At 40.2% G+C, this 12,449-nt stretch overlaps 1 protein-coding gene across 2 annotated transcripts in view; it reads right to left on the bottom strand.

The window, feature by feature from the left end:
* Positions 1–6,725: 6,725 nt before the first annotated feature.
* Positions 6,726–12,449, bottom strand: part of rnpep (arginyl aminopeptidase (aminopeptidase B)) — a 37,650-nt gene continuing 31,926 nt past the window's right edge. For both annotated transcript variants that reach the window (XM_063065525.1, XM_063065524.1), the window contains one exon: positions 6,726–8,432. In XM_063065525.1, coding sequence (XP_062921595.1) covers positions 8,283–8,432 — 150 coding nt within the window. In that variant the 3' untranslated portion in view covers positions 6,726–8,282. The remainder of the gene's footprint in view (positions 8,433–12,449) is intronic.

The raw sequence follows: 12,449 nt of genomic DNA, 5'->3' as shown, positions 1-12,449 counted from the left end.
CTGCCAAATGATTTGATTGAAATGGTCCATAGAAATATGGAAATGTTGGTACAATGGGTAAGTCTTTCAGGGTCTGGTCTTTTCTCTATGATTACTCTTTCAGGAGTGCTTAACAGCCTAAATGTACTACTAATCACATTTTTGCAAAACAGGGTTTTACACCTGAAAATAGGAAGTTGTACATCCAAAAAAGAGAAACCACATCTAACAAAATCATGGTGTTTAGCTTGTCATTAGAGCCTTAGAAGGTACAGGACAGGAACAAGCCCTTCAGTCCATCTAGCTGTGCCAATACATTTAAACTATGTACTCCCATCAACCTGCACTGGAATCATAGTCCTTCGTACACCTACCATCCATGTACAGGCAGTCCCCGGGTTACGAACGAGTTCTGTTCCTGAGTCCATCTTTAAGTCGGATTTGTACATAGGTTGGAACAGGTACATCCGATATTATTTAGCAACAGTTAGTCAAACGTTTGTCTTAGTATATAGTATATATTTCATCTTTGCATTTAAGACACTTAAGAAATGTATAGAAAACATAGAAAATAGGTGCAGGAGTAGGCCCTTCGAGCCTGCACCGCCATTTATTATGATCATGGCTGATCATCCAACTCAGAACCCTGTACCAGCCTTCCCTCCATACCCACTGATCCCTTTAGCCACAAGGGCAATATCTAACTCCCTCTTAAATATAGCCAGTGAACTGGCCTCAACTGTTTCTTGTGGCAGAGAATTCCACAGATTCACCACTGTCTGTGTGAAGAAGTTTTTCCTAATCTCAGTCTTAAAAGACTTTGACTTTATCCTCAAACCGTGACCCCTCGTTCTGGACTTCCCCAACATCGGGAACAATCTTCCTGCATCTAGCCTGTCCAATCCCTTTAGGATTTTATACGTTTCAATCAGATCCCCCCTCAATCTTCTAAATTCCAACGAGTACAAGCCTAGTTCATCCAGTCTTTCTTCATATGAAAGTCCTGCCATCCCAGGAATCAATCTGGTGAACCTTGTTTGTACTCCCTCTATGGCAAGGATGTCTTTCCCCAGATTAGGGGATCAAAACTGCACACAGTACTCCAGGTGTGGTCTCACCAAGGCCTTGTACAACTGCAGTCGTACCTCCCTGCTGCTGTACTCGAATCCTTTTGCTATAAATGCCAGAATACCATTGGTATGTATTTCAATAATTAAATCAGTGCATTGCTTAGTAATAATTGTAGCTTTAGTCGGGGCAGGGCCTTTCACATGCTCTATTATTCTCACTTTATCCTTTACCCTTTAAAATTGTTCTGACGTTGACCAACTATAGCTTAACGCTTTTCCAATGACCGATGGTGTTTCACCTCTTTCCGATCGCTTTATTATTTTCACTTTATTTTCAATCGTGATCGTTTTCCGTCAATGGAACAGAAACATTGCGGATTCAGCAGCAGCCGCGGGTGGCGGGTCCTGACCTGAGCTCCCCTGGATTGTAAAGTCCACCCACACTGAGACAGGTTAAATGGGACAAATGGGGGCGGTGCTGACTGGAAAAGGGTGGGGGGTGGTCAGGGTGAATCTTGCTAAGAAAAATTTAAGCGAATACAAAGCTATACCCGCAGCAATGTTGACAGTAATGACTTAAAATGGCGGATGGCGTTCTCCATCCTCCGTTCGTGAAGTGCGAGTTGTTCGTAAGTTGAACGTTTGTAACTCGGGGACTGCGTGTACCTGTCCAAAATTCTCTTAAACATTGAAATTGAGCGCCATTTACGGTGGCAGCTCGTTCCACACTCTCAAGGCTTTGAGTGAAGAAGTTTCCCCTCATACTTCACCCATGACCACTAGTTGTAGTCCCACACAACCTCAATGGAAAAAGCCTGCTTGAATTTATCCTTTCTATACCCCTCATAATTTTGTACAGTTCTGTCAAATCTCAATCTTCTACATTCCAAAGGAATAATGTCTTAACCTATTTAATCTTTCCTTATTACTCAGGTCCTCCAGTCCCAGCAACATCCTTTTAAATTTTCTCTGTACTCTTTCAGCCTTATTTACATTTATCTTGTAGGTTGTTGACCAAAACTGTGCATAACACTCCAAAGTAGACTTCACCAACGTCTTGTATAACTTCAACATAACATCCCATCTCCTGTACTCAGTGCTGAAATTTAAGGCCAATGTGCCAAAAGCTTTCTTTACAACCAACCCTATCTACTTGTGCTGCTTCTTTAAATAAATTGTGGACCTATATTTCCAGATCCCTTTGTTCTACAGCACTCTTCAGGAGTCAACTGTTCACTACGCAAGACCTACTCTGGTTGGTCGTACTGAAGTGCAAACCTTGCACTTATTTGCATTAAATTCCATCTGCCATTTTTCCAGCTGGTCCAGATCCTGCTGTAAGCTCTGTCTTCCTCACTGACAACTACACCCCCCAATCTTGGGTGTCATCTGCAAGTTTGTTGATCAAGTTAATTACATCATCCAGATCATTGATATATATGACAAACAACGTGACCCACCAGTGACCCCTGCAGCACACCACCAGTCACTGGCCTCCATTCAGAGAGGCTACCATCTACTACCACTCTCTGGCTTCTCCCATGAAAGTCAATGTCAATCCAATTTACTACCTCACCTTGAGTGACGAGCGACAGAACCTTCTTGACCAACCTCCCATGCGGAACCTTATCAAATACCTTGCCTTCATCAACTTCCCTGGTAACTTCATTGAAAAACTCTTAAGATTGGTTAGACATGATCTACCATGCATGAAACCGTGGTGACTATCCCTAATCAGTCCCTGTTGATAAATATTCATTTTTCCTGTCCCTTGGAATACCTTCCAATAACCTCACTGGCCTGTAATTTCCTGATTTATTTTTAGAGCCTTTCTTAAATAGTAGAACAACATTATATAATCTCTAATCCTCTGGTATCTGACCTTTTAGTAACGATGATTTAAATATCTCTGCTAGGGCCCTTGCAACTTCTGCACTTGCCTTCCATAGGGTTCAAGGGAACACGTTGCCAGTTCAATGCTACTTTGCTTTACTTCTATAGACTCTATGTCTATCTCAGTCACAGAGCCAGACTCAACGCTAGAGACCTGACCACTGTGACTTCCCTCTGCTAGGTCATCCCCCGCAATAGTATCCAAAGTGGTATAGCTGTTGCTGAGGGTAATGGCCACAGGGATACTCTGAACTGGCTGTTTAATCTCTTTCCCTTTCTTATCAGCCAGTTTCCTATGTCCTTTTTATATGTCCTAGCTATCACCCCTTCAGTCTCCTGAATGATCCGGAGTTCATCCAGTTCCAGCTCCAACATCTTAACAGGGAGTGTTAGAAGCTGCAGGCATCAGGTATACTGGAAGTCTACCAGCCTTTCCACATCCCACAAGAGGAGCATTCCTGCCTAGCATCCCTACTGTTCTAACTGAACAAATATTTAAAAAAGGAAAAAACAAATAAATAGAGGGAAAAAATCTACCTACAGCTTTGCTTTCTCTGAGTGAAGCCTCAAAGTGCAAAAGCTTCAAAATCCCACTCTTCCACTGTCCACTTCAACATCGGCTGCTCTGATTGCCCCTGCCTTATTATAATTTGTTCTTGCCAATCAATCCCGATCACTGATTGGCCACTGTTCAAATGAACCTGATTGCCGTGAGTCAATGCCTTGTATACTCAATTGACAAATCTAAATGAGCTATGTTGGCTCACATTTCGGATCTCTAATTTGCCACTGCTTTTCTCTCATTGTTCTCATTCAAAATAGGAGTTAGTGATACTAACTTGCTGCTATTACTCTCTAAAATGAATGGTGTGATTGTTCCTTAGAGGAGCCAGCCCACTGAACCTGCTGAACTACCATAAATCAAAGCTCCACTGCTGGAGGAATGCAGCTTCAGAATAGCTGTGAGAATTGCTGGTAAAGACAAGGTCATAACATTTTTTCACACCAAAATTTGATAGTGATTGTACAGAAAAACTGTCCAATCTTACATCAAAATGAAAACTAATTGCTGTCCCAATTTAAAGGTTTTGGGTGTTTTTTGGGGGGAGGGGGGTGAATAGTAAAAATACAAATTGTATTGATAGCAGTGTTGTTGCGATAATCCAGCACTTTGTTCTGGTCAGTTTCATTTAGAAGGCTGAGTGAGAGGAAATATCACTGCCAAATCATTATACAAACTTGAGCAACTTTACTGCCTGATCACACTGGTGGGGTAATGTCTTTGTAGCAATTGCATCACTGTAGCAAATCATCTTCTGATCTAACAGATGGGATACATAGAAACATAGAAACATAGAAAATAGGTGCAGGAGTAGGCCATTCGGCCCTTCGAGCCTGCACCGCCATTTATTATGATCATGGCTGATCATCCAACTCAGAACCCAGCCTTCCCTCCATACCCCCTGACCCCTGTAGCCACAAGGGCCATATCTAACTTCCTTTTAAACATAGCTAATGAACTGGCCTCAACAGTTTGCTGTGGCAGAGAATTCCACAGATTCACCACTCTCTGTGTGAAGAAGTTTTTCCTAACCTCGGTCCTAAAAGGCTTCCCCTCTATCCTCAAACTGTGACCCCTCGTTCTAGACCTCCCCAACATCGGGAACAATCTTCCTGCATCTAGCCTGTCCAATCCCTTTAGGATCTTATACGTTTCAATCAGATCCCCCCTCAATCTTCTAAATTCCAACGAGTACAAGCCCAGTTCATCCAGTCTTTCTTCATATGAAAGACCTGCCATCCCAGGAATCAATCTGGTGAACCTTCTTTGTACTCCCTCTATGGCAAAGATGTCTTTCCTCAGATTAGGGGACCAAAACTGCACACAATACTCCAGGTGTGGTCTCACCAAGGCCTTGTACAACTGCAGTAGTACCTCCCTGCTCCTGTACTCGAATCCTCTCGCTATAAATGCCAGCATACCGTTCGCCTTTTTCACCGCCTGCTGTACCTGCATGCCCACTTTCAATGACTGGTGTATAATGACACCCAGGTCTCGTTGCACCTCCCCTTTTCCTAATCGGCCACCATTCAGATAATAATCTGTTTTCCTATTTTTGCCACCAAAGTGGATAACTTCACATTTATCCACATTAAATTGCATCTGCCATGAGTTTGCCCACTCACCCAACCTATCCAAGTCACCCTGCATCCTCTTAGCATCCTCCTCACTGCTAACACTGCCACCCAGCTTCGTGTCATCCGCAAACTTGGAGATGCTGCATTTAATTCCCTCATCCAAGTCATTAATATATATTGTAAAGAACTGGGGTCCCAGCACTGAGCCTTGCGGTACCCCACTAGTCACCGCCTGCCATTCTGAAAAGGTCCCGTTTATTCCCACTCTTTGCTTCCTGTCTGCTAACCAATTCTCCACCCACACCAATACCTTACCCCCAATACCGTGTGCTTTAAGTTTGCACACTAATCTCCTATGTGGGACCTTGTCAAAAGCCTTTTGAAAATCCAAATATACCACATCCACTGGTTCTCCCCTATCCACTCTACTAGTTACATCCTCAAAAAATTCTATGAGATTCGTCAGACATGATTTTCCTTTCACAAATCCATGCTGACTTTGTCCGATCATTTCACCGCTTTCCAAATGTGCTGTTATCACATCCTTGATAACTGACTCCAGCAGTTTCCCCACCACCGACGTTAGGCTAACCGGCCTATAATTCCCCGGTTTCTCTCTCCCTCCTTTTTTAAAAAGTGGGGTTACATTAGCCACCCTCCAATCCTCAGGAACTAGTCCAGAATCTAACGAGTTTTGAAAAATTATCACTAATGCATCCACTATTTCTTGGGCCACTTCCTTAAGCACTCTGGGATGCAGACCATCTGGCCCTGGGGATTTATCTGCCTTCAATCCCTTCAATTTACCTAACACCACTTCCCTACTAACATGTATTTCGCTCAGTTCCTCCATCTCACTGGACCCTCTGTCCCTTACTATTTCTGGAAGATTATTTATGTCCTCCTTAGTGAAGACAGAACCAAAGTAATTATTCAATTGGTCTGCCATGTCCTTGCTCCCCATAATCAATTCACCTGTTTCTGTTTGCAGGGGACCTACATTTGTCTTTATCAGTCTTTTCCTTTTTACATATCTATAAAAGCTTTTACAGTCCGTTTTTATGTTCTCTGCCAGTTTTCTCTCATAATCTTTTTTCCCCTTCCTAATTAAGCCCTTTGTCCTCCTCTGCTGAACTCTGAATTTCTCCCAGTCCTCAGGTGAGCCACTTTCTCTGGCTAATTTGTATGCTACTTCTTTGGAATTGATACGATACATAAGCAGTAGAAAAACCAAATCAACTTTTTCTTTAAAGTTGAAGGTTAAGATCTTAAGAATAGCTGAAGTGTTATTTTCAGTGACAGTGGAATCATTTTGGTAGAACAGGGCCCATGGCTTCCTATTAGACCAGTAGGTAAGATGGTATTGTAATCTTAAATAGAAAAGATAAGTAAAATTCATTATGGGGTTACAAATAAGATGTGAACTTCTGGGGTGAATGGTGTGGGGGGAGGGGGGAAGGAATAAAAGATAAGTATACAATTTTACACATTCCTACATTAGCCCATGGCTAAGTTCGGCACTTTTGCCTGCATACGAGTATTTCTGATAAATTAGTTAAGCAAATTTTACCTTTGCCAATAGTGAGCACAATATTAAAATTCTACAAGCATACTGGATATGCATTTAAAGCTAGTTAAGTAAATATATCAAAGCTTGCCTTGTTTGTGGTAACAACTTTATTCATTGTACAGATTCCAGTTTGCACACATACTGAGTGTCCTTTGATTATGCACTGGCCTAATTTTCCTTTCAAAAATATTGATTTTGCTACCAAATACAAATATTTCCATAGAAATGATTTAGAAGAGAAAGTCAGTAGTAGGAATACACCAAGATGATGATGACTATTGAAAGAGGCATGAAACATTAAAAGTACCTGAGCAAAGATCCACAAGAGCACAATCCAATTGGATTCTCAATTTCCTCACTTGCAGACCCCAGTCAGTTCAGATTGGCATCATCATCTCCACAATCTCCATCAGCACTGGTGCACCACAAGACTGTGTGCTTTGTCTTCTGCTCTACTCACTTTACATATGACTCTGTGGCTAAGCACAGTTCCAATGCCATAATTCACGTTTGCTGATGACGCCACTGTCATAGGCTGAATCAAAGATGGTGACAAATCAGCATACAGGAGGGAGATTGAAAATCTGGTTTAGCAAGACTAAGGAGCTGATTATTGATTTCAGGAGATGGAAAGCAGAGATCCATCAGCCAGTCCTCATCAGAGCAGTAGAGATGGAGAGGGTCCGCAACTTTAAATTCCTCAGTGCTGTTATTTTGGATGATCTGTTCTGGCCCAACACACAAGTGTAATTATGAAGAAAATACAGTAGCTCCTCTTCTTAGACTTCTACACATGTTTGGTGGAGAGTATATGGTCTGGCTGCATCACAGCCTTTGAATAGAAAATCCTACTGAAAGTAGTGGATCGGGCCCAGTCCATCACGTGTAAAGCCCTCCACATCCCTAAGCACACCTACACAAAATGCTATTGCAGGAAAACAGCACCATCACTGGGGACCCCACACAGGTTATACTCTCTTCTCACTGCTGCTAACTGGAAGGTATAGGAGCCTCAGGACCTACACCACTCAGGTATCAGGTTCTTGAACCGGAAGGAACAACTTGCTCATCCCCAACATTGAGGTGTTCCCACAACCTACTGATTCACTTTTAAGGACTCCTTATCTGTTCTCGCTATTTATTGGTTATTTATTTATTATTTCTTTATTTGTATTTGCATAGTTTGTTGTCTTTTGCACACTGGTTGAATGCCCAATTTGGTGCAGTCTTTCATTGATTCCATTATGGTGATTATTCTACAGATTTATTGAGTATAACTGCAAGACAATGAATCTCAGGGTTGTGTATGGTGACATATATACACTTTAATAATAAATCCACTTGAACTTTGGTTATGTGAAACACTTCCAAATATTTTTGCAGCTCACATGTGCTAATAAGATATGCATACAATTGAATTTGACAGATCTAACCCAGATCTGTTCTTGGCAAACACACAGGAAAGAACACATTAGTACAACAAAGAATATCATGGCAATTTTGGAAGCATGAATTGATTTACCCAATTTAAATCTGAAAACAATGAAGTTTATAGAGCCACAAATATTATGAAGTATAATATTCAAAGATTTCCTGGAAGCTATTCATTTAAATTACATCATTAGTGAATCTTAATTACAAATGATTTTTTTCACATAATTCTGTACATTTTTGTGAAGTTGATTTCCTGTAGCTGCAAAAATCTCCTGTGCTAACTTGCGTGTCCTTTCAGATCCAGACCACATGGCTCGATAAACGGGAACTGTGTACTTCTGTTTACCCTGTGACAAAAGGAAAAGGGTCAAAACATTTAACATAGAACATAGAATAATACAGCACGGTACAGGCCCCTTGGCCCACATTGTTGTACCGACCCTTAAACCCTGACTCCCATATACCCCCCCCACCTTAAATTCCTCTATATACCTGTCTAGTAGTCTCTTAAATTTCACTAGTGTATCTGCCTTCACCACCGACTCAGGCAGGATATTCCATGCACCAACCACTCTGAGTAAAAAAACCTTGCTCTAATATCCCCCTTGAATTTCCCACCCCTTACCTTAAAGCCCTGTCCCCTTGTATTGAGCAGTGGTGCCCTGGGGAAGAGGCACTGAATAGGACTCTTACGTATTCCTCTTAATATCTTGTATACCTCTATCATGTCTCCTCTCACCTCCTCCTCTCCAAAGAGTAAAGCCCTAGCTCCCTTAATCTCTGATCATAATCCATACTCCCTAAACCAGGCAGCATCCTGGTAAATCTCCTCTGTACCCTTTCCAATGCTTCCACATCCTTCCTATACTGAGGCAACCAGAACTGGACACAGTACTCCAAATGTGGCCTAACCAGAGTTTTATAGAGCTGCATCATTACATCGTGACTCTTAAACTTTATCCCTCGACTTATGAAAGCTAACACCCCATAAGCTTTCTTAACTACCCTATCCACCTCTGAGGCAACTTTCAGGGATCTGTGGACATGTACCTCCAGATCCCTCTGCGGACATGTACCTCCAGATCCCTCTGCTCCTCCACACTACCAAGTATCCTGCCATTTACTTTGAACTCTGCCTTGGAGTTTGTCCTTCCAAAATGTACCACCTCACAATTCTCCGGGTTGAACTCCACCTGCCACTTCTCAGCCCACTTCTGCAACCCATCAATGTCTTTCTGCAATCTTCGACAATCCTCTACATTATCCACACCACCACCAACCTTTGTGTCATCTGCAAACTTGCCAACTACCCCCTCATCCAGGTCGTTAAAAAAATCACGAAAAGTAGAGGTCCCAGAACTGATGCTTGTGGGACACCACTAGTCACAACCCTCCAGTCTGAATGTACTCCCTCCACCACGACCCTCTGCCTTATGCAGGCAAGCCAATTCCGAATCCACCTGGCCAAACTTCCCTGGATCCCATACCTTCTGACTTTCTGAATAAGCCTACCGTGTGGAACCTTGTCAAATGCCTTACTAAAATCCATATAGAGCACATCCACTGCACTACCCTTATCTATATGCCTGGTCACCTCCTCAAAGAACTCTATCAAGCTTGTTAGACACAATCTGCCCTTCACAAAGCTATGCCGACTGTCCCTGATCAGACTATGATTCGCTAAATACCCATAGATCCTATCTCTAAAAATCTTTTCCAACAGCTTTCCCACGGCAGCCGCAAGGCTCACTGGTTTATAATTACCCGGACTATCCCTACTACCTTTTTTTGAACAAGAGGACAACATTTGCCTCCCTCCAATCCTCCGGTACCATTCCTGTAGACAACGAGGACATAAAGATCCTAGCCAGAGGCTCAGCAATCTCTTCCCTCGCCTTGTGGAGCAGCCTGGGGAATATTCCGTCAGGCCCCGGGGATTTATCAGTCCTAATGTATTTTAACAACTCCAACACTTCCTCTCCCTTAATATCAACATGCTCCAGAACATCGACCTCACTCATATTGTCCTCACCATCATCGTTTCCTCTCATTGGTGAATACCGAAAAGTATCCATTGAGGATCTCGCTCACTTCCACAGCCTCCAGGCACATCTTCCCACCTTTATCTCTAATTGGTCCTACCTTCACTCCTGTCATCCTTTTTTTCTTCACATAATTGAAGAATGCCTTGGGGTTTTCCTTTACCCTACTTGCCAAGGCCTTCTCATGCCCCCTTCTTGCTCTCCTCAGCCCCTTTTTTAAAATTTTTTAAAATTCAATTTTCAAATTTAATTACATAGAATAATATATCTACCATCCCCCCTCCCCTTGACCCTTCCCCCCGTAACATACCCCTACCTAAAAAAAGGGAAAAAAACAAAAAAAAGGAAAGAAAGCCTGCCTGGATATTGGAAGGTCTCCACATGCTCCATGGGATTCAAAATAAATTTAATATATGTATTTGTTTCTTTCCCCAGAGGACCAACATCTATATCATCGGAGCACCTATATATACAATCCTACCTTTTGTAAATAAGGGCGCCAGATACTCAAAAATGTATCATATTTATTCCTTAAATTAGAAGTTTTTTTTCAAGTGGAATACATTATTCCAACGATCCATACTTAAATACGAATTCGATTTCTAAGTAACTGCAATAGTCTTTTTGGCTACTGCCAATGCAATTTTTATAAATTCTTTCTGATATTTATTCAATTTAAGTTTCCGTTTTATCCCTTCAATGTCACCTAATAAAATAATATTACGTTATGTGGAAGTTGTGTTCCAATAAAACTCTTAAATTTATCTAAAAGGTTGAATTTTGAAACAAGACCAAGTAGAATATAAGAGTACCAATTTCTTGATTACACTGAAAATATTGATCAGATAAGTTTGGGTTTAATCTATTTATTTTTTGTGGTGTAATATATAATTGATGTAAAAAATTATATTGTACTAATCTGAGTCGAACATTTATTGTATTTGTCATACCGTCAAGACACAGTCTTGACCAACTTGTTTCAATATTCAAATCCGTTTCCCATTTTTGTCTTGACTTATGGATTCCTTGTTTAAATGTCTGTTTTTGAATCAGATTATACATAAAAGTAGTAAATTTTTTAATCTTTCCTTTTTGAATTAAAGTTTCAATTTCGTTAGGTTTCAGCAATAACATTGTTTGACCCAGTTTATCGCTTAAGTAAATCGTTAATTGAAAATAACAAAAAGTTTTATTTGATATTTTGTATTTATTCTTTAATTGTTCAAATGACATCAATATACCACCTTCATAACAGTCTCCTACACATCAAATCCCTTTTTGATACCAATTATATAAAAGTTGATTATCCATTGTAAAGGGAATAAGTCTATGTTGAATCAGAGGTTTCCTTGCTAATAAAGATTTCCTTATTTCATCAACATTTATCTTATTCCATAAATCAAATGTTTTAATATAGGAGATTCTTTCTTTTCCAGTATCCATTTCGATTCCCATTAATATATAAAATCTTCCGATGTATTTTCTCCTATCTTACCTAATACTATTCTAATCCATGCCGGTTTTTCTTCATCAAAAAAAAAAGATGCAATAAATCTAAGTTGATTTGCTTTTTAGTAATTCTTAAAATTTGGAAGTTCTTTTTTAACTCTTGAAAAAACTTCTGCGACAATTGTATTGGTAATGTTTGAAATAGATACAGTAATTTAGGAAATATTCATTTTTACAGCATTAAATCTACCCACTAATGTTATTGGTAACATCATCCATTTATCAAGATCTTCTTGAATTTTTTTCAATAGTGATAAATAATTTATATAAATTATTCATATCATTATCAACTCTTATACCTAAATACTTTATACCATTTATCGGCCATCTAAATTGAGTTGCTAATCGACATTGACTATAGTCTCCTTTAGTAAGGGGTGTAAAATTTCACTTTTATCCTAGTTTATTTTATACCCTGATACTTTCCCATACTCTTCCAATCTAGAAGATAATTTACACAATGAATGCAATGGGTTTGTTAAATAGATCAAAACATCATCAGCAAATAAATCAATCTTATATTCCTCCCGATTAACTCTAAAACCCTTAATATCTGAATCAATTCTAATTAATTCAGCTAATGGTTCTATCGCCAATACAAATAAAGCAGGTGATAATGGACAACCTTGTCTAGTTGACCTTTTAAACTGGAATGGTGTTGAAATTTGGCCATTTGTCACTACTTTAGCGTTGGGATTAGTATTTAAGGTTTTAATCCAGTTTATAAAAAGTACTCCTAACCCATATTTTTCAAATACTTTAAATAAAACATATCATTCCAATCTATCAAATACTTTTTCTGCATCCAAAGCT

The sequence above is a fragment of the Mobula hypostoma genome, chromosome 13 (genome assembly GCF_963921235.1).
Source record: "Mobula hypostoma chromosome 13, sMobHyp1.1, whole genome shotgun sequence".
In the NCBI taxonomy this organism is placed as follows: domain Eukaryota; kingdom Metazoa; phylum Chordata; class Chondrichthyes; order Myliobatiformes; family Myliobatidae; genus Mobula; species Mobula hypostoma.
The sequence above is the reverse complement of the archived record's forward strand: the minus strand, read 5'-3'. Positions and strand labels throughout refer to the sequence as shown.